Source organism: Alosa alosa, chromosome 18, assembly GCF_017589495.1.
Source record: "Alosa alosa isolate M-15738 ecotype Scorff River chromosome 18, AALO_Geno_1.1, whole genome shotgun sequence".
In the NCBI taxonomy this organism is placed as follows: domain Eukaryota; kingdom Metazoa; phylum Chordata; class Actinopteri; order Clupeiformes; family Clupeidae; genus Alosa; species Alosa alosa.
Genome location: NC_063206.1, coordinates 25,770,365 through 25,793,446, shown reverse-complemented (window position 1 = coordinate 25,793,446; position 23,082 = coordinate 25,770,365). Strand labels below are relative to the sequence as shown.

The 23,082-nt window shown below is 40.1% G+C and overlaps 3 protein-coding genes across 5 annotated transcripts in view; 1 reads left to right on the top strand and 2 right to left on the bottom strand.

Moving 5' to 3' along the window:
• Positions 1-1,361, bottom strand: part of LOC125312011 (sorbin and SH3 domain-containing protein 1) — a 60,595-nt gene extending 59,234 nt beyond the window's left edge. Inside the window, exon 1 of the mRNA XM_048270458.1 lies at positions 1,163-1,361. The gene's annotated coding sequence lies outside the window, so the exon portion shown is untranslated. The remainder of the gene's footprint in view (positions 1-1,162) is intronic.
• Positions 1,362-2,143: 782 nt separating this feature from the next.
• pik3ap1 (phosphoinositide-3-kinase adaptor protein 1) lies at positions 2,144-20,064 on the bottom strand. 3 transcript variants are annotated; one of them, XM_048270390.1, is made up of 18 exons: positions 18,848-18,887; positions 18,687-18,693; positions 17,222-17,647; positions 15,528-15,778; positions 11,922-12,063; positions 11,325-11,467; positions 10,634-10,766; positions 10,261-10,457; positions 9,898-10,078; positions 9,537-9,608; positions 9,007-9,267; positions 8,401-8,463; positions 7,090-7,286; positions 6,650-6,719; positions 5,783-5,950; positions 4,684-4,754; positions 4,382-4,482; positions 2,144-3,077 (listed from the first exon to the last, which is right to left on the bottom strand). In XM_048270390.1, the coding sequence occupies exons 3-18, from the start codon at positions 17,625-17,627 to the stop codon at positions 2,963-2,965; spliced, it is 2,571 nt and encodes an 856-aa protein (XP_048126347.1). In that variant the 5' UTR covers positions 17,628-17,647; positions 18,687-18,693; positions 18,848-18,887; the 3' UTR covers positions 2,144-2,962. The 3 variants fall into 3 exon arrangements, with proteins under 3 accessions (XP_048126347.1, XP_048126345.1, XP_048126346.1); XM_048270388.1 differs by lacking the exons at positions 18,687-18,693; positions 18,848-18,887 and adding an exon at positions 19,330-20,064; XM_048270389.1 differs by lacking the exon at positions 18,687-18,693 and having other exon boundaries at positions 18,848-18,916.
• Positions 20,064-22,721, top strand: LOC125311974 (gamma-crystallin M2-like). The gene is made up of 3 exons (XM_048270391.1): positions 20,064-20,288; positions 21,006-21,248; positions 21,596-22,721. The coding sequence occupies exons 1-3, from the start codon at positions 20,280-20,282 to the stop codon at positions 21,878-21,880; spliced, it is 537 nt and encodes a 178-aa protein (XP_048126348.1). The 5' UTR covers positions 20,064-20,279; the 3' UTR covers positions 21,881-22,721.
• The last annotated feature ends 361 nt before the right edge of the window (positions 22,722-23,082 follow it).

Here is a 23,082-nt window from a genome sequence, read left to right as displayed (position 1 = left end):
ATGGGTAATCATACTGCCTCTCTCAGCATTTTCCCTAAGGGCCTAGGTATACATTTTTTACTGAAAATATTGAGCAGTCCTCCTTTCCAAAGGCATAGCCTATTGCATTAAACCACACATGGAACCAACAAATGTAATGAACAAATAAAATAGTACCATACACATAGATACAGTCTAAGTATCGATACATTATCAAAAATGACTAACTACCAAAGATTCCTATATATTCTGACAACCCATCAAAGTTTACAACGCATTTATCTTTATTGGTGTTATAGGCTGTTTTTGCTATATTTTCCTGGTTGGTGATCAAATTAAAGAACATTTGCTCTCCTCTACTCAACTCCATGGCAGTGACTCATAACATTCATGAATATTTGTTCATGGGAAGTCAAAGAAGTCATAGAAGAGTCTTACCCGAACAGCACAAACTAACATCTGTGAACCTGTCCGTGATGAATGCATATTGATTTAAACAATGCAGTCGTGCGTGTAACACATGATCTGTGTAAATTATTTGTGTGACGTGAAATAAAAACACAACTTTCTATATGGACAACGCACAACGGGCATCAATGACAGTAACACGTAACACTACAACCAGACTACTATACACATGGCATCTAGATGCTGGCGCGTTGCGCAAAGTCATCAGCATCATCGTTAGATAAATGCAATGTCACATGTAATTAAAATTACTGTCTGTTCGCTTTCGGCTGTAGGTAACCTTATTAGGCTATGTTATGTTACAGTGGCGCAAGGATGAGCAGCGGTCGTTTGGCACATGACTTGAAGCTCTCTCTCTCTCTCTGCGGAATAGGCTACACTTAGACTTTTTTTTTTTTGTCAAAACATATTTGTACTTGACCAGTACATCGTGCTGTATGAAATGTACTAATATTCCCACAGGACACAAAGCAATTCAAGAGGTCCTGGCTCTTCTTAAAATTACTGCCCAACGCATGGTAGCCTATGTCGATCCATGCTGTTACCGCAAAACACCACCAGTATGGTCCGTCACTTCGGCCACTGCATTGAAGTACATTTCACAGCGCGTTCAAGACGGTAAAATACATTTCTATCCCGCAGTGAATTCAGTCCTGAGAAACAATAAACTGAGCATTAAGGGGAATAGTGTAGCCTACATTGATCCCGTCCTTACCTTTACCAGAAAGCAATCCAGGGTTCTCTGTTCTTTCTCCACACGCTGACAGCTACTTCAACCTACCTCAGCGTTACCGCGTTACAATGAGACCATGCAGTACAGTCTCCCGCCTGTCACCAATTGCTCCCGACTGCGCTCTCTTCCGAATACATCTCTTTACAGAGGAGGTAGGGGTGGACGAACAAGGCGTGGTGCATGTCCTACGCCACTAGCATCGTCCCGGGTGAACTAGTCTAAAAAGTGGGCACGAAATATATTTTGCTCGATGTCACTGTATTGCGTAGCCTACGTCAGCCAGGGGCCCAGAGTAACTGACAGTCTTACATAAAAGCATAAATGTATTGTTTGGGGTTAAATGCCAATTTACCTATTTTAGAGGAAAAAACGAGGGTTCAACTGCTGAGTGGGCTACGAGTAAACACACCTGATTGGTGTGTCTAAGCCTAGGCTATAACTAATTTTTTGATGACTAATGATACCACTGATTAAATTCAATCAGTGGTATCCACACTGTAATCACTCATGCATATGTTGAAATAAAAGGGGGGAAAGAAACATATGTTAAAGCAACGTTAAACTAAACTCGTGCAAAAAGATAGGGTGAGTTTGTCTGACGCCATGTTCCAAATTCATCCTGTAGGCTAAGTGTCCATTTACCAGAAAATGTTTACTAGTGAAACTAGTATTTAACCGAAAGCGTGACACTTAAACTCTTTATGACATTGGTTTAGTAGTCCTAAGTTCACAAAGCTATTTACATCCCAAAAGTCTATACCAAGTATTCGCATTGTGTCTTTTGCGACAAAAGATGGCGCTGTTGATGAGGGAAGTGAGGCGATGATTATGCTAAACTTGTGAAAAGAAAGAAAGTATAAACGCACCAGTGAATATAGTTCATTTTAACAAAATATTAACCATTAATACATAATTGATAACAAGCTTTATCTTTGCCTATAAGTATTTAGTTTATAAAAAAAGTTGTCATAATGTCACTTTATTAGGTCAAAAACAAAAATCAACACAAAGGAATGCATAAAAACACCTACAGTAATATTAATCTATAAAATGTCTCTAAAACATGCATACTTTTGTTCACATACACACAGCTTACTGTCATAATTATGTAAAGTACAGAACAATAAATAAATCCATTGTTGAAGAAATTGTAGACTTACACATTTTGATATGTTTGAACTTTTTCTGTCAGTACAACTGGTATTATTATAATACTTCAGTTTGTAATAGTCTACTGAATTATTAGACATAACCATCATGACGCTACCATGTACTGCATACTAACCGTGTGCTTAATGGGGGGAAAAAGACCATGCTCTTAATCAAGAAGTTCTGAAGTAGTTAAGAACTTTTCAGTTCACCAAATGATACGGCCTACTATATCTTGCATCCTGAAAGACTGAAAATTAATGAGCAAACAAAATCAGTCTTCTTTGTATGCATCCAAAATATGAAATCTACGACCGAAGGAAAAATGATTCTAACTAGGCTACAGTTTATATGCACTTCTCATTGACCAGCCACAATTCAAACCACAATGGTCCAAGGCAGACCTCCAGTTATGTCAGTCTATTCCACAAGCCATTTAACAACTTTGGGAGGAAATGACGGGCTTTCACAACAGTGGTCTGTAGAAAAGTCTCACATTTGTCCGAGATTAAGCCCTAACGTCAGAGATGTCTGTGTGAGCACTCCATCGACCGACTACCTGACATGTGGTAGTGGTTTTCTACCTGAGAGTGAAAAATGTGCCGCGACAGGTGGAAAAGACAGAGGCGTTGATCACCGCAGCCTTCGTGGTACAGGTGGAGGGGGAATTGGTCTCTGAGGAGGAAGCTGGGGGAGGAGGCGACTTGGGCTCTGGATGTAGCGCTCATTGAGCATGCTCTCAGGAGTCCTAGAGAACATACAATCATGCATATATAACATACAAAAACACACTACATACATATGATATATACACTACATACATACATTGTCACTGTAATCTCGGCTTCACTGAAAATGAGGACTACCCTCAATGAACCTCCGAGAATAATTAAAGATTGAATGAATATTATGAATGTATACATAAATCTATATCTATAAAATAAACATAAACAAATAGACATTTGAAAATGTATTTAGACATTTCTTATGCATATGGGCCATCTGAGTAAAGACATACAGAAGCACAGCTGGAAAAGTTCAGAACTTAGAACCATAGAACTTAGAACCACATGCCCAAAGAGCCTGCAGAACATCATGAGCACTAATTTAAGAGATTGTCCAAGTCTAATGTGTCAAATACACACACACACACACACACACACACAGAGAAAAACACACACATGCACACACTCATAAATACACACACACACACACAAAACACACACGTACACACTCATACATACACACACACAAACATACACACACACACACTCATACACACACATACACACACACGCATCAATTAGGCAGAAAAAGCTGCCTACTCTGTGGTTTCTCACCTCATGTGTTACACTCAGCTGAACACTCACGCAGTGCCTATATAGACTTAAGTGTGGTGCCCCTTTCCTGTGTCACAGGATGGTGGGAGTTTTCTGTGACAGCATCTCTGTCAGTTACGGCAACTAAGCTGGTTTTGATCAAGTGCAACCAGTTCCTCGATTTTCATTGAATATCTTAATTTTTGTAACATGCAAGGCAGATTTAGCTGTTTATTTACTTTTCAGATAGTTAACTTATCTCACCAACATGTTTCTTCTTCTGCTGTGCACCTCCTCTGCTTAGCCTACATGTTTTAAGTTGCTGGCTCTATCTCTCTCTTCCTCCCTTCCTCTCTTTCTCTCTCTCTCTCTCTCTGCATTCAAAAACAGAGTTTGTGGTTTTATGATCTAGTTCAGATCACAGGTTTACAAGACGATCTTAGATGTCAATCAGCCGCCTTCACCTGACCATGAAGTTTCACAAGAGGGATGTGCTATTAATATTCTTGTCGCGGCTCGCAACAACTTCAGTGAGGGACTTTTTGAGATAGTTTGTGTGAAATGTGTGTGTTTTTGTTGTTGTATGGTTTAAAAAGTATTTCACTTTTACTTCAAATTTAATTTTAAAGCTAATGTAATATTGTTTACTAAAGCCATCTTGTCTCTGGTGTGGTGTCACATCACAAGTCCTCACTTTGATAGCAGTGGTTTGTCCGCGTTCAGAAGTGCTCACCTTTCTGGAAAGCGAGGGGGAACTCTGGGAGGTGGAAGCGTTGGGGGGTCGTCGACATACCGGGAGGGTCGTGGAGGCAGGGGGCCTAGATCTGGAGCATCCTAAAAGACAGACAGGTGGCAGAGAGAGAGAGAGAGAGAGAGAGAGAGAGAGAGAGAGAGAGAGAGAGAGGAGGCCTACATGAATGAAAGACTCTGGATCAGTTGCCGATACTTTGCATGCAGATTTGCAAGCAGCACCCATCCGTTGAAGCAGAACTATGCGAGCACATGGGATTTGAAAGAGGAACATTTTGTTTTCACCTCAAATTCCCCTTCTGCTCCGCTGCTGTAACTGATGTTGCTCAGAGTGCTCAGCCGGTTGCTTTCGCTGCCTGTGGGTTAAAGCACACACAATCACAAACACACAAATACGGGAAGGTGTTAACATGTAGGTGTGTTACTGGTGAATACACCCACAAGGTCATTCATCATTAGGTTGTATTTGCTGTAAATTGCGAGGGTGACACAATTTGGCCTGATTCCTATTTTAGGGGGGAAATCCATGGTAAAATCAAACATATCGCAGCCGTTAATCTAAAATCTTCAGTAGTCTGTAGTACCCATTTCATACGCATCTCACAACTTGCATATCAGGTCATCGTAGGCGTAGTTAGCATGTTATTGCCAGGGCTTTGGGGAGAGGCCGCGGGGAGTGACAGAGAGGGTCTGCCATCACACAGTCCAGGCTGCTGTAGGGCGCAGCAAAGAACTGATACAAACAGCGATCTGTTCCCACTCCGCTACTGCTGCACGATCCATTCTTGAATGGCATCGAACACTGGCAGAGATTTAGCCAGGGCCTGCACCGCAGTCTGGGCCAGATCTGTCTCCGAGCCGTTTGGGACTCACTTGAGTGTTCTCTGAGTGCCATTTTGTAACCCTGTCCTGATATTTTTCATCTCACACTGCAGCACTCTTCTGTCACATGATAGACGTCAACCCACCGCTCGAACAGGAACAAAATAGTTCCCTCTGTAAGCTGAACTAGATTAGAACTAAGGGCCAAGTTTAAATGACGCTCACAGAGCAAACAAACAAAGGGTCTCATGCATGAACTAAAGCTAGCTATGTAGGTGCATTCCACTGACCCACTCAATTTGCTTTAGTTTTTTTTTTGCTTGTTGACCAACTTTGAACTTTACCAGTCATATAAAATAAGGCACTATGTAACAATGTGGTGTGTATTTATTCTGTGTTCTTGTTCTGTGTTCTGTGAAATCATTGATAATTTCAGCTCTGATAGAATTATACACTCAACCCAGAATGTGGAGTTGTGCAGTTGTCCACAATGCCATTTTCCATTATAAAACACTCAACATTTTAAGAACAAGGACCAGTCGTATGAATAAAAAAAACTCACTGGAGTTGCTGGAGGTGCTGCCGGTCTGCCACGTCCCCCTCTGTAGAGTCCTGTTGACCGGCGGGGGCAGAACAGTGGTCCGCGGACCGGGCTCGTAAACGGCACACTCGACACTCGTGCTCCCGGGCCACTGCAGGTCCCTCTGCATCGGCGGGGTTATGTCCAGATCTGACCCAACGAAAACCAACAGGGAGGGATGACATGAGGGATGGAGGAGGGATGAAGTTACCAACATTACACATGGACAGAGCTTGAGAGACACCCATTTTTGCATGTTGATTCCAAGGTAATGCCAAACCAATAATAATCAACCCACATTATATCTGTTCAACATGCACTTAGTTAATTAAGCACTTCTTATGAGTTATGGTTTATATATTATATTGTAGTATTTGTTTATTTTCATTGTATATTTTCATTAGGCTATTGACTGCATTGACATTATTGTTTATTATTGCTTTTCACCTAATGCAGTCTTACCAACTTTTTAAACCGTTCACTGTTAATTTAACTATTGCATTGTTTTATTTGTAAATTGCTTTGGACAAAAGTGTCTGACAAATCCCGTAACCATAACCATGTTAATACTAATGATTATACAGTAAACAGAGACAGCCAGAATCAGTTTCAATTGTCACTGTTGAATCTGGTTGTTTTACTCCATAAATTTTAATTTGTTTAGAAAAATGTTTGATTTCTTTATAAATAGATAAAGCTAATACCCAATCAACCTTTTGTTTCTCCTTTTCTGTTTGTTTATTTATTATTTTTGCACCACTTGTTTTTGTTCTACTTTAAACAAAATAATAATAAGGAAGCGCAATATGAAAACTAAGCAAATAATGTATGTATATATTTTCTTCATACCTTCCATTGATGACTTCCCTTTCTCTTTATGCCGACGCGTGATGCTGTCACGCAACCGCTGAATATTTTCCTACACCAGAGGAATACAAACATTATTCCATTTTATTTCAACTACAGCATTATATCATGTTTATATTTATGTTTTGCTTTTGTCCAAAGCTGACAACATTATCAATAAACAGTACATCATGATCAGGCAGACCAAAGTAAAAACTAGTCACAACAGATTCCTTATTTCCTCATAGCAAGGCAGATATCAAAAAGATTTTTCAGACTATGTCTATAGCAATGTCACTAGCATATCGCTGATACAACTATAAATACTTAAAAAAACAATGTTGTGTTAAGTTAGGTGCACAATGAAGTCAGGTGCATAATGCCATTTTTTATTAACATAACACTTTACATCTGGTAAGCAACCACCACGGTACATCACCAACCTGCTGATACCGTAAGGAGTTTCCTCGCTTGTCCTGGTCAAACTTCCAGGCCTTAAACTCCTGCACGGCCTCTTCCACAGTCAGCGACCCCACCTTCACTCTCTCCTGCAGGGCAATGAGCTGCCTCTGGCCCGGTGTCTTCATCCCAGCGTAGGGGTCATGGGCACTGCTTAGCAGTCTATCCCTCACTGGCCGCACTGATGAGGAGGATAGACAGAGATAGTCATTTACAGTATACCCAAAGCTATTAGTTCCTTAAATAAACACCTGAGTGGTAACGTTAAGTCTTGATTCTGTCTGTGTGTCTGTTCAGCAGGTCTAAACAGTGATCTTTTTTTATTTATTTTTGTGCAGTGCATTGACTGATGCTATGTGTTTGTAATGGGAACATTGGTGTCGAAGTCAGTCTCTATTTTAGCCTATTTCCTCCTGGGAATGTGCAATGCTAATACTGTGATATGACTGGTGCATATTATGCTTAATGCTCAAAGTGTCTTATGTTTTTGTTTGTATTGTCACGCCAGCAAAGACCTCAAATGTTCTACTCACTGAAAAACAATATCCCTATGGGGACGATAAATTCCAATCCTAGACAGATGCTGTGGCTGTGAACTTGGCTGTTAAAGTAATACAATGTAATAACTAGTATTTACCTCAGAGACACCATTAATTCTCATGATTAATTACGATTCAGTCAGTGTACCATCGAAATGAGCTAGAAGACATTATTTTAAGGCAGCAGTACATATGGTATATATTTCAAAATGCATCAAAGGCACAAGGAACTTAAGTATGGAAAAGATATAACCCAATATTGATTGGTTTGGGGAAGACTGGATTGTTTACGATGCATACTCTGGCTCCAAAATCACTAACTGTAAAATCTGCAACATCAATAGCCATCTGTTTTCAAACCATGCCATTGTTTCAGTGTGACCAGTGACAAAGCGATAGTGTGAAAACTGAAGTTGTTTTATTCAGGGCTTTTGCCACATTGTGCTTTGTGCACATTCAGTAGTTTAAAAGTTTAAATGGTATTCTCAATCAGAGTTCCATGATGATTACATTAAAAAAAATCTAGATTCCATATTTGAATGAGGATGAAAAGGGACATCAGATCTCCTCCCTAACCCCTAGTCAGTGGGGATACAATACATTTGGTCAGTGAGTAAAACAGACTCTAACATCACATAACTGTGAACAATTTAACTTGTGTATTTTTGACTTTCTAAAAAGCACTGCAAAAAGTGTCTGGCTGCTCTGCAAAGAGGCCTTGAATACCTAAGTGGACTGAATAGTGAAGTGTCAAACCTTGAGTGGGCGCACGATCTTGGCGATTGCATTGGGAGTAGGTTGTTTCTTTCTCAGGAAACACTGCAAAAACACAGACCAAAGGCATATGAGTCGCAGCTGTGTGGTTTAGTTGGTGATGTGGCTGTGTGATCATGTGTACTTTCACTCCAAGTGTGAAATAGAGAGTGTGAAAAATTAAATCCTCTAGAGAGTAGACATAAACAGTTCCTGTGTACGCAGTTATAGCCAAACTAACTGACTGACTAATAGCAAACTAACAGCATTTGGTCTATGATAGACTTGACACATTTTGAACAACAGCATCAGATGTCATACTATATACCTATGTAAAATGCTATATATACTATATACTACTATACTATACTATATAATACTATATGTTCAAAAACAAAACTAGGCTAACACTTATCAGATATTTCATACTGAAATAGAATGAGAGTTGAAATGAGAAAGAATTTGAACATTTAGCACCCATTATGACTGCACAATTTGTTGCTTTCATTTATGCCTTCAGCCTTGTTTTCTTCAAATTAATTCCAGTTTCTGTTGATTGCCGTGGCTAGTCCTTACCGCGCAAGATGCATGTTATGTTCTGGTCCTTACCGCGTGAGATGTACGTTATGTTCTCTTGCATGTCCAGTGTTCTCGAGGGCCTGGGTATTGGGGCTGGGGGCCGGTTCATGATCTCGGGGGGAATGACTGACTGGTCATCTACTGTGTCGTAGATCTGCTCGTTTTCGCAGAGGTTGTAGGGGTCCTCCTCCTCCCCCTCTTGGCAGAAGTCAGCCTCCTCTTCCTCCTCTAGTAGATGGTGCTTATCAGACATGTGGCTCGTCTCAGGGCCAACAGGTTGCCCTGCTCGCGCTTTTTCAAAAAAGATTGGTTTACTATTAGAATGTTTGTGTGGTCCAGAACTTAACTTCCAATATATATTAAATTCCAATGGAATTTTTTGCTGTCTGATTCACTGATAAGCTATTTTCCAAGTTCTGTAGCTCTATGACTTGTTGAGCAAAGTTTTTAGTTATTGTTTCTGATGTGGGGACAGGTTGTGCCACTTCGGTGCCTCATGCAGCTTCATGATGATGCACTTTTTTTTTACAACAAATTTCATTTTTATAATTTTTTCTTACCTTCGAAAAACTTTCTCAGCATAGTATCTTCTTGGTTATGTGTTTCTCCTAATGCAGTCTCCATATCTTCATCTGCAAGGAGGAAATTATTTAAATACAAAAAATAGAAAAACATTTAGGGAGCCACAGAGGTTTAGGTTCACTTTACACAGTGACGCCAAACCTGAATAGATAAATATTCGGATCCCCTCATGTCTCCTTACATACAATGTGGTTTTAACATGCATCATTTCACTACAGTGTGAAAAAAATTTTGGTAAACTTCACTGTTCATACAGTCTTTACGCTCAGCCACTGAAACAACAGGAGCTCTTACAACACACATCTCACAGTGTGTTATGTTCTTGAGTGGGGAACTTACATAAGTCTTCATATCCAGGGACCATCTCTCTCATGGACTCATAGATATCCTCCTTGAGTGAGTATTTAGGGATGTTGTCCTGTGTCTCCTGAGATGACCGGGTCATGGGCTCGTACACGTCCTCGTTTATTGGCTCAGCCAGAGAATCCTGTATGTCAGTTTTAATCATGTCTGCTGACTCCTATGGGGAAAAATGTTCGAAAAAGAGTCTCTAAAAGTCCCCGACCAAAAGCTGCCCAACCAAAGGTTAATACAATATATGATTGAAGTCACAAAATATATACGGTACTAGAAGTAGGTGTACAGGTAAACACAATCTACAATTTGAAATAAAAATATGAATGCACAAATATGTCCACTCACAACATAGTTGTCCATAAACTGTCGTAGAGCAGAGAAGCCATTCTTTCCTGCTAGGTTATTGGGATAGTCCCCATGCTTGTTTGCTACACTATATGCCTGCAAAGCACCAGGACACTGCAGGAGAACTATTGTCAGTTTCTTGAGTCCATATTTTGCTGCAAAGTGAAGCAACGTTGGGAGCTCCTCATCTCTCTGATCTGCAAAAAATCCCAAATATGAATATATTCTGTCTGCATATATATACACAACATACAACATACAGTATACCTGTCTGTCTGTCTGTCTGTCTGCATAGACAGACAGACAGACAGGTATACTGTATGTTGTAATTTTAAAAATACAAAGAAGTGAAATCACAATGAAAGACACTTACTAACGGAGAGATTTTCTTGCTCAAGTTGACAAATTCCAAACACATTGAATCCATTTGGAGGCATTCGTGACTTGAGAGATTCAGTTAGTAAACAATCCAGTGATTCTGTGGCGTTATTTGTGATATCAAATGCCTACAAACACAATGTAAGGTATCATTGGATTGTTCTAATGTCTTTGTTTTCTTTTTAACTTTAAATCTATTGAGAGTAATAGAAATCTATTGGACAGAACAATATATGAGGGTCCAAAGACAGTGTAAGAACACCCCTCTGGCAAATACCCAGGGCAATTATACTCCCCCAACCCTACCCTCCCAAAACTTGGAGTTCTTTCATTATCCCTGGGCAACTTATCTCTAATCAGAATACGAGGAACCAGTCATGTGATTGCCCAACAACATTGCTCAAAAGGATGTATCATCACCATGAGAGTTTACCCCTCTCCACCCCCACCCAAATAGCCATAAAAAAGTCAACAGGAAGGTTGATATGTGATGGGATCTGGGAAATTCCATCACATGGTGAAATCAAATATCCTTGATTATTGCTCCACTTTAACCCTTTCTGGTGAAATTTCACCAACGCAGGATTCTGATACCATCCTTAAGTTGGTGAAATTTCACCACGTGATTAGTTATTACCAGATTCCATCACATAATGCTGACACAGGCAAACAATGTGATGACCAACCTGACACATGAACTGTATAGGATCCATTGATTGGTCAAGATGGTAGTTTATTTCATCCATCGGTGTGTAATAAGTCAGGCGTTTGGAGCAAATTGGCAAATTGTGGCTGTACAGGGTGAAAGTCACCTCTCCTGATGGCATATCTGAAATAGAAAAGCAGAACACTGACTGGTAACCCGAGGCAAAATGCTGTAGCTATCAGGAGCTTTAAAGGCACATTACACAATTCAAAACCAATTCATTTAATTGTCTCATTCAATGAATGGCTTCTCACATTCCTCCAGCTGTCCCGTCATGTGGTCATAAACAGTCCTAACACTATTAATGGGAAACAAACTCCACAAGGCTCAGACCGGGCAATGCATTTTTTCCAGCCAATCATAACATTGTTTAAGGAGCACAGGACAGAGGGGTGTCATTTGTTTGGCTGTTGACCCGAAATATCAACAACATTTAGCCAGAATCGTAGACTGCTGATTTTGAGCAGTTAACACTTAAATCACTTGATAAAATCTAGAGTGGGCGTCATACAAAGTGGGTGTTGTTTCAAATTTCCTCTTTTCTGCTTTGAGTCAGGGCTTTTGTCATTGCACTTACCAGGTGACGGGCCACTGATGGTATAGTCATTCACAAAATTTCCAGGAACACGTTTGCTGCTGTCTTTACCAGAAAATTCCATTTCAACATTTTCCTGATCGTCCAATTTATTCAGCAGGATGACGTAAACAGTTACATTTTTCTACAAAATACAGAGCAGAAATTTGTGAACAACACACGCTAAAATCTATATACACAAACACAGACATACACTAACACAGACAGACACACACAGACACACACAGACACACACATACACACATACACACACACACACACACACAAGCACGCACCGCACATGCATTCTCGCATGTAGGCACATGCACACACATGTAAGTGTCAATTTTACAGTTGTGTCTTTAATTGTGTCTAGAAATTCTGATTAGTAGTTGGGGTCTATTTAATCAAGCCGATCGAGCCGAGGGTGATCAGCAACAGTCTCACTTTACAATAGCCTGTGTAAAAATGATGAATTATCAACGTGTGTGTGTGTGTGTGTGTGTGTGTGTGTGTGTGTGTGTGTGTGTGTGTGTGTGTGTGTGTGTATTACTGATGTATGTATACACAACCGTTCAAAAGCTTGTGGTCACTTCGAAATGTCCCTGTTTTCGAAGGAAAAGCTTGTAATTGTTGGCCATTAAAACACCATTGAATCCATCAAGAGAGTGTTATAAATGACTATTGTAGAAGGAAATAGATAATTTTACTGCACTATCCTGTTTGCTAATCTGATATTATTATTTTAAAAAGGTTAGATCATTAGAAAAACCCTTTTGCAATTACAGTATGCAAGCACAACTAAAAACTGCTGACCTTCTTTAAAAAGCAATACAACTGGAGTTGAGTATCTAGAACAGTAGGCCTAGCTATTGTGGGTTCAGTTAAAGACACAAAATTGTAAGAAACAAATACATTTCCTCTGAAATGTATCAGTCTATTCTTGTTCTGGGAAATTAAAATTACTCCATGTAAGAAATGGCCAAGAAAGGGAAGATCTCATACCATGCTGTGTGTGACTCAACTGGCTTTAACCGGGGATCCGTTTCCCAAAAGCCTAGTTACTTGCTAACTACGATGCATCCATGGGAGCATATCACTGCCAAATGTGAGTCAACCATAGGCTATTTGAATCACACGTAAATTATACAGAAATACGGTGTTGATATTCGGTCGTATTTCGGTCACATTTTACATACACAAATATATGCTCTTATTTTTACATTTTCAAAAATGCAAAATGTGATATGTGACAATATGAAGCTTCAGTATTTGCATGCACAACTCAAATCTGCAGACTCACATTTGGCAGTGACACTACCAAGGTTGTTATCATTAGCAACTATGCTTTTGAGAAACGGACCCCAGAATAGCCAAATGACTGAGAGGCCCCAGTGCACATCAGAACAATATGACAAATACATTAGAGCCTGTTTGGCAGTTTCGTGAAATAGTACCCACAAAACACCAGAATCAACATCCTCAGAAGAAGTGACTTCAAGTTACTGGGCTTCTAGACAGTTGACAGTTTAGTATCGGTAGTTGTAAAGAATAAACACCCATTTCAGAATGGGCAATTAAAAAAGCAAAGATTACGATGGACTAAGGAACATACACAGGCTACAGAGGAAGATAGGAAAAAAAGATTTATGGACAGACAAAGCTAAGGTGTACAAATCACAAGGAGGAATATCTGACCAAATGCTGGAAGAGTGTTTGACTCCATTCATCAAACGTATGCATTTAGAAAAGCAAAAAGAGGGAAGAAATAATTTTGAAGACCAGTGGAAGGCCAGTGAACCAAATGTTTGTGACCCTGCTGCCAATGAAACATTAAAAATAATATTTTTTGGAATGTGGAATTTTGGTATTCTTCCAGACAATGGACCCAGACAAAAAGAGAAAGAAATGGGAAGAGTGCGATGTATAAATTAACTTTTAAATCTCACTAAACTATACTTCTTGTATATCACAGACTAACACCAACACAGGTGAAGTACACAACAAACAAACGACACTGTTAAAGCAGCTTTTGTGGTATTCTGCTGTCTCTGTCTAGGCTCTGAGAACCAAATTACAGCTCATTGTGTGCAAGTTACTTGCAGTTTTGTAGACTTTTTATAGCTCACAGTAAACAGCACACTGCACCCTGTGGTGCATCTGAAGGTCAGCGAAAATATATCTGTCTACACGTATAGTGTAAAGTAAGTAAATAGATGTCATTTGCATCTATTATGTGTGTTTGATATTCAGCATCTTGTATTCCGACGATACATTTGAAAACACTTGGCAGTGCAACTTATTTTTGCATTATGCATGTGGTTTCCGACTCAACACACAAAACTACACTCTGAATATCTTGGGCAGATATTGAGAATGACATGTGCTTCCATCTTCTTCATGTAACATGAAAAAGAATATTATAAAAACATAATTTACCCTTGCAAATCATACATACATACAAAAGTGGTCTTTCTATATTCTCATGGCCATAACCAGGGGTGTAGTGGTAAATAAGAAGTGGGTAAACAATGATTTCTGTGATCACGGTAAGGTGGACTGCACCATGCGGTATCGGATTTTTATCAGAATATCTTTGATGATGGTGGAGGTTATTGTCCAGTGTTTATAACAATACCAGTGGCCCAATTCCGGTAATGACGCGGAAGCGATGCAGGCTATAATTTTGCACAAATTGAAGCAGAAATAGGCCGACACCAAATGTTGAAAACACTTTCACGTGTGGTGAAGTCTTCGGTAGGAAGGCTATTGTAGGCCTATAATAACGGTTTGTGGTTATAGGCTAGTAATAGTTTACTATTGTTGGTTTACATCTTAGGCCTACTGTTTTCCTGTTAATTTGTTATATGGGTAATATGACAAAAAAGAAAGTAAACTTGCTCAAATATGTTTAACATCCAGTATTACTGAAAGGTGCATAATTTGAGGTGCTTGCTATCCAGTGGCAAATAGGTGGGTAAATTTACCCCATCCATAAACTTTTGTTTATACTCAAAGATTTTTATATTTACAGTAGGACTTTATCTCTGACCACTTTTAAACCTTTTGAAATTTTGATGTCAAAATCCAATGGTGTTGTTTTCTTAACCCTGCCACCTAAAGTTTGCCATGCAGGTTTAAATAAGTTATGAGAGGAAAATATTTTTATTTGGTGTGAAACACACACATACCTGTTTTTATGCTTTTTGTTTGTTTTTTTAATTTGTATTAATATTTATTTTATCATTATTTTATTTATAAGCTAAGGTTGCCATCACAGGTGTCTAAAAAGAGATAAAAACACTTGCACTTTCTGTTTGCAGTTTTGTGTGGTATTTGAAAAAAATACAAATAAGTGGCCACCAGTTCATTTGAGTTTGAGACCCCTGTATTAAATGGTTCCTAGAGTGTTGATGAGTGTACATATTGTGAATATGGATAATACAGTGGGATTTTTGAATGTTAAAAGTTGCAATTGGTGAAAAAACTCTTTTGAGAGGTGGATCAACTCTAATAAGAGGTGGATAAACTCTATTTCTGAAATTTCAGAGGTGAATACTGTGTTTACTTGCGTTTAGCCTCCAATACACCCCTGGCCACAACACGTACCCCACACTGTATTTTCTCTGGCTGCACGGTGACACAGGCCTGGGGGATGGGACAGGTGTCTTGGCTCTTGTCAAGTGGCGAGAGAACAATATCCTCCTCCCCTCCATCTTCACACACAGTGGCCTTAGGTGAGGGGTCAGCGAGAGGGACGATGTTCTCGGAACTCTCAGGGGGAGGAAGCACCTCTTCAGGCAGTGGGGGAGCGGGCCACTCGTCCTCCGTCTCCTGCTCTGGTGCAGTATCTTTAGAAGCTGAATGAGAAACATTCAAAACATCAGCTTTTCATAAGGAAATGCAATTTACTGACAAGCTCGAATAGTTTGGCTTCCTCTTAGTCTTAGTTCAACAAACTGCAAAAACCATATAGCATTCTTACAGGCCACAGAAGTGAAACCTGAATTCTTTCACCTATTGTTTTTTGTTTTTTTTTGTCAAATTTTAAAAGAAATTTTCTAATGCATCATATGAGCTTTGAAATGTGTGAAGCACTCTTTAATTTTTTCTTCTGTCACCAACGCCTCAGTGGGTTAGCACTTTTGGCCAACAGCAAAACGAGGTACATGCCTCACACATCCATGAACTGCTGCTCTGCACAAAAGCTGCCTCCATTTTTGTTTTCCGTTTCAGGTAAAGAATTCGACACAGGGGGGCCCATGTACAAGTCACAATGAGGTACGGTGCACAACCCCGGGGGAATATTTTTTACCAGAGTTCCAATGAGAAGCAGCAACACACACACACTGCATGAAAACACAAATCTTTGCCAGGGGACTTCTCTGTATGCTGATCAGATAGGAGGGGCTGCAGGGAGCAGCAGGAGGGGCTGGATATAGATTTCTTGTAATGTTAGATTTCTGGTTAAATACAAATGTGAGAGCTTTTCTGATTTACTTCCTGCTCTCATACACTTCCAGACAGTAAATATGAGTATGTACATATTAAGGGCACTATTAACCAAAAATGTTCCATCAATCAAGTATCGTTAACCAGGAACATATATTTATCATTGCAAGACAAACCAGATGGATATCCAAAAACGCTGCAGAAACCATACGTGAAGAGCGAACCATGAATTGTAATCCAACAGAAAAATGTAAAAAAAACCATCAAACAATCAACAAATGACTTATTGTACACTCCCAACCAAGTGTACAAAAGTTCACAGTTCACTCCCAAGATGGAAGAAATCCCTGAGGTATACAAATGATGTTACCAATCATTTCTCTTGTGACAATGAGAATGTAATGTGTCGCCCATTCTAGGGCAAAATACTGGGGGAAAACCTGCTTTCTGACAGTCATGGATTTGTTCTTTTTGAGGAAACCGGGTTTGTTATTTCTACAATGTGTTATATGTAGTGCTTTGGAATGTACTATTTTGACCAAATACACATAGACAAGAACACTATTTTGATAAAGTTCCATAATTTCCTGACTATTAACCGAGGTTTATAAATTGATTTTGCTCAATTTCTTCAGCTATGAGGTTAATACACGGGGGTGGGCTATACATGGAAATGCATTCTTCTTAATGATTAAAGCATGATCTGATTCTGATTCGTTGGGCTATTGGGCACTGCTATTAGTACAGGTGTCGTTAAAACATAGTTTAATTTTTTTAACTTCCATAAAACACTGTCCTGTGGTTTATACACAATGCGGCTAATACACATACAGTAATTACTGTAGTCTTACCATTGGCAATGGCCTCCAGCAAAGTGTGGACATACACGGCTGGCTCGTCATCGGCGTTGAGCTTGTTCCAACTGTCCCAGTGTTCAAAGTAATCAGAGCTCACATCTTCCTCGGTCACTCCACACAGGAACACCACCACGGTGTGCGGAGGACACAGAAGCTTCTGGAACGTTTCATACACCTCCGGCTCACTCTGAATGTCCAGGAAGACAGCGGATAGTAGAAGTAAAATGCACTTGGCGTCCGAGAGAGCTCTGGTGTCCAGGTCCTCCAGAGGGGTCTCACTGTCCACTAGGTGCAAGGCAACAGAGTTCTTAGGAAATTGCCGCGATGTTTGAAAGATGATTTGCAGATAACTGGCCCATTCAGCAGCTTCACCGGTGTATAGGATAGCCACCTCACTCATTTTGCAAGCTGCAGATAATGCTACAAACAAATAACCAAAGAAATAAATATTTTCAGACATAAAGGTACATAACAATTACTATCTGTCTCAATCATTTGAACCTTCTGTCAAGATATACAAATATACTATATGACAAACATTCAAAACATTTCGGACATATAGAATTACTGAAAATGGTAAATGTATGGTATTTAAAGGTGTCAGTTGTTTATTTGCCTTCTTAAATATACAGCACATACAGAAATGACATCAGACTTATCTGAAATAACCCTTGGACTACAAACTTCATAAGCACAATGAATGCCAGCTATGGTGTAGAAAACTGAGCTTGGTTAATAAAGAAAAGCAAACTCCCCACTCCAACATCAAACTAAAGCCCAACAGTAGGTGATACAATCAGGGTTCCCATTTTCATTGACATTTTAATTTCCCCAACAAATCCAAGTTTTTTAAGAATTTGAAATGCATTTTTAGAATTTTTCACAATGTACCTACAGAGTCCACTTCAAAAACGTTTAATGAATTTACTGAATTTCATATCTTTTTAAGGCCTAAGAATTTTAAAATTCCATAATGTTTTCCTATATTTCCATGACCGTGGGAACCCTCTATAATGAGTTCTGGAATGTCCATCTCCAGCCACTGTCTCTCATACCGGTGTACAATGGCAATAGTTCTGTGATGAGAACACCTGAAAGCATGCAGGATTCTGATAGCAGCACGGTGAAAAGGACCTTGCTGGCACTGTTTTATTTTTCAACAGTAAACATTGACCTTAACTGAAAGACCTTGGCTTCAGTCAACAGCACACAAGGTCATTTCACTGCGGTGTCGTCAAACGTCTGCATCACACAGTTTACCATTAGCAATTTGCATCAGTTTAGTGCACCGATTATGAGAGAATATGGGTGAGTATGAATTGGCATCCCTGGGTTACAATATGAACTTCATTCCCTTCGGATACAGATAAGGTTTATGATAAGCTTTATAAGATGTCCAATGCCACCAATATACTGCCCTAGGTATAATCAAGGCCTACTTGTCAATGCATGTGCATACCAAGGATCTGTGTTTGGAAACACAAAGAAGAGACTGAACTTAGATTATGCACACAGAGTTTACATAGACTGACTGAACTGTTTTAAACTGGCTATATGGGGGAAATAGTTTATTAATACATTTTATCGCTGTCTATTCATTCTATGCTGTGACCAACTCACTTCTACAGCTGATCCTTATGCATAATAACTCCTGGTCCAGTTGTTACCTAACCCATGTTATGGCCAGAGTAATGTGTGGAGTTTGACAGTAGCCTTGCCAAGAGCTTGAGAGAGAAGAGGGAACGTGCAAAAAGACTTATGTTTTTTCAAATAATTTCAAATGTATTTACAGTAAAGCACACTAGCATGGTAGAAAGAACAGGAAGAGTGATTATGGTGTCTAACTTCCTCCTTCACAACTTTTAAAGCACACTTGTCATGAAGTTCACACAAATTTCATAGATGAAGACTGCCTTTGACATCGCAAGACTAGTCTAAAGAGTAATAGCATCCCTATACAGAAGAAAGAGGCAATAAAAATCAGCCACACTTTGTCTACTTCTTCTTTCTGTTTAAATAGTAAACAAATGACAATAAAATAAACAATAAAATAAAGTCAAATCAGCCAAATCAGCCTGAGCAGACATGTCATTGATACTCACTCAGTTCGCAAGGCCTGGCATCTGAGAGTAACCTGTGCTGCTCCTTAATCAAAAGCAGGGCTCTGCCGAAGCAAACCAGTCTTTCAGAGCATCTGTTGGCGTGCACATCTTTTTTCTCAGACTGAGTGCTGTCTGCCCCTCTATTCTATAGTTCAGTTCAAGTGTGGTAAAAACAGCAGTTCATTTCCTCATGCAGTGTGCGGTGAGCGTCACTTCCTTAAAAGAAAACGCCTCTGCAGGATGAAAAAAAATACACAGCCCTGTGGGATGGTCTGAGCAACACCACAGACCTTTGATCAAGACAGTCATGTTAAATGACACACACACACACACACACAATCACAAACACAAACACAATCACACCCTGTTGCACCCTACTAAACAATTTTAAACTGTGGCTCAGGTTGTTCAGTGTACACTAAAATAAGATTCTGATTGTGAGAGGGGAAAGGCTTTTATTTCTAGAGATTTATTACAGAGATCTATTTAATTTCTAATAGGCTTAACTGGTGATATGATCACAATCAAATCATCCATAACAAAAAAAAAACAAATATACATTAAACGGTTAACGTACATACGTATGTAGTCCATGCACCAACTAACTGTGTTTTAGGTTGTCCAGAGACAACACACTGTTTTTGTGACCTAGTCATCAGTCAGTTGTTTATATTTTACCTGCCAACCACCGTGACAATTACAGAGTTAGCAACTGTATTGTGCCCCTGGGTAGCAATTGAGCAAAAGCCCATTTGAATGACAATGCACTCAGATGTAAAGACCGCACAGGGGTTGTCTGTCATGTTGGGATTGCGGTGGACCCCACCGCGCCGATTGTGCTGACATGAGCGCCTTTCTACCATTTTAATGACAATGCTCTGGCCAGTCTGTCCGGCACGTAAAAGGCTCCAGCATGCATGGGATGCCCCTAACCTGTTTCTACAACCGCAATGGGCAAGGTAAGAGGACTGTGTCACCCCCATGTCAGTGCCTTGCCTAGTGTTTATTATAAGCAGTGTGTCTCAATAGATTGAGTGTGATTCTATTTGTAAACGCCTGAAAACATGTCAACACAACCAGTTTTCTCCTCTTTTGTTTTTGGAATGTTTTTGCGCTCCGACGTAGTGAAAAGATGAAAACTGAAAACTGCTGAAAAGATGTCTGCCCACTCTGTCATCTCCATTATGAGCTGAAATTTAAATGGCAAAACAAACACTCAAAAAGCAAAAAAAAAAAAACAGTGTGCAGACATCTTTTTAGCGGTTTTGGATGCCCTCTTTCCTGCTTCCTGGGATGTGAATATTGACCCTTTCATTTTGAGTCTGTCTGTGAGGAGGAGCATACACAACGTTTTTGTCTGTTTGTGTCAGTGCATGATCAGTGACACAGTCACGTAGAACTGTTCCCGGCTAAAGAACTGTCAAGATAGTCCCACATTCACCATGTAGTGAGTGACCACAAATTTATAATACCCTCAGTATTAGAACAGCCTGAAACACAATTTACATTCAATGCTTATGAGTTAGGCCCTTGCTGTCATTGTACTTGCTTACTGGAGACACTACTATCTTAACCAGCTACTTTCGAGACAAAGAGGGTTTAAGCAGACATTGCACCCACAAACCCTGTTGCACCTGACCTGCAGTAACACAGCTGATCTGTTCTCTGGTCATCAGATCATCTTCTACGAGGGCAGAAACTTCGAGGGCCGCCACTATGAGTGCAGCAGCGACTGCGCCGACACACACACGCACTTCTCGCGCTGCAACTCTATCCGCGTGGACAGCGGCTGCTGGGTGGCCTACGAGAAGCCCAACTATGCCGGCTACCAGTACATGCTGACCCAGGGCAAGTACCCCAACCACCACCGCTGGGCCGGCTTCAACAACTGCATCCGCTCCTGCCGCATCATCCCTTCTGTAAGAAAACACGTCACATGTCAAAACATGACCTATTGTTGTCAAGGATGCATAAAAATGAATGTTACTGAAATTAACGTTACATAACTATTAGGCCACACCTAATTGTCTAACATTAGGTATTATGTAATTAATAAGTTGTTAATGAATATGTAGTTAGGTATAATGTAATTAATATGTTGTCACCAGATGCTTTCAGTATGTTAATAACATGTACATAAATGCACACAGACAGACAGAGTGAAATGGTGAAAAGAGGTAATGCAAAATGTGTCACCACATGAGGGAGAGAAGTCATAACATTCCTTCAAAACTCAAATATCCACATAAAATGCATCACTCAACAGTACAATGGATCATACCGGCTGAAGATCTTCGAGAGGACCGATTTTTCGGGTAAGATGATGGAGCTGAGCGAGGACTGCCCCAACCTGCAGGACAGTTTCCAGATGCGCAGCATCTCCTCCTGCAACGTGGTGGAGGGCTACTGGATCCTCCACGAGCATCCCCACTACCGCGGCCGCCAGTACATCCTGCGGCCCGGCTCCTACAGCCGCCACAGCGACTGGGGCAGCATGACCACCAGCGTGGGCTCCGTGCGGCGCGTCACAGAGCTCAAGCAAAACCAGTAAAGCCCCTAGCTCAGACAGCACCCCAGGTCCCGAGCTGAAACGCTTCACGTGCCTGCAGGGCTGTTTAAGCTGGTGACAGTTTGCGCTGAGGTATATGTGAGGTTTAAGGATACATGTTTGGCCAGCAGAGTCCCAGTAAGAGATATAGGACCAGCAAATATTAACAGGGCAGATTGTATATGCGTAACTGTAAACGTAGCTGTATTTAACAGATGCCCCCTAAGGCCCTCTACAGCTCTGTGCCTACCTGCTGGTGTCAAATGTCATATCTACAATGACATAGACAATACAACCTCTGTACTGGAAAACTCATGCCGACATAACAAAGACATTATATTAAGTTAAATTATTCTTTCGTAGTCTTGTTTTAGACATTTTTTAGATTGTTTTTGAGAAGATGCTAGAAGCATAAAGAGCAACAATTAGTGAAATGACTAGTCAAAATCTAGCAGGCGCTCTTCAGTAAACCAAACAGTGTTCAAAATACCCATCTGAAGGCATGAAACTTCATGAAACTATGTCAATGTAATATCTTATGTCTTGAAGTAAAAAAAGGTGTATGCCTGCGTCCATTAGCAAAGACACTAAACATTACTGACTTGTGGTTGCAACTTCAAAACCTTTCTATGTAATATATTTTCAGTAAGGCAATACCGAAGCTTATTATTATTATTATCAGTACCAGTGTGCCCTTTATACATAACTGTATGACTGTATCTGATCTGATATCCCCATCTCATTCATTTGCCAGTTTTCTCATGTGGAATCCATTAGATGTTGATTTTTAGAAGCAGACATGTTTTGTACTATTACAGAGGGCTGCAATCCTTCTTGAGCCTCAGATTGTTTTCTCTGTGTTATTATTTCATTACGGATGTCCTTTTGCCAATTTACTTAAAGGGACACCAGGCAACGTTTTCGTGTTAATTAATCATCTTCGTAAGTCGGTATATGGTTAAATGACTCATTACGGGGCGAATGAAGGCTCTCTCGCCCGCCCCTACTGCCTGTAGGAAGAATATCCCACTTGTAAGTTCGGTGTATCCTACCCGCCGAACTTCAGTCTCACAAAGTTTCAGACATCGCGAGAAGCAGGATCAGTTTACATCCTGCATCCCCAGCACAGAGGCAGGCTAATGAAAACGCTAGTGATTGTTGCAAACGTGTGTATAATGGCAGAGCTTGCGAATAAGAAGTGAAAA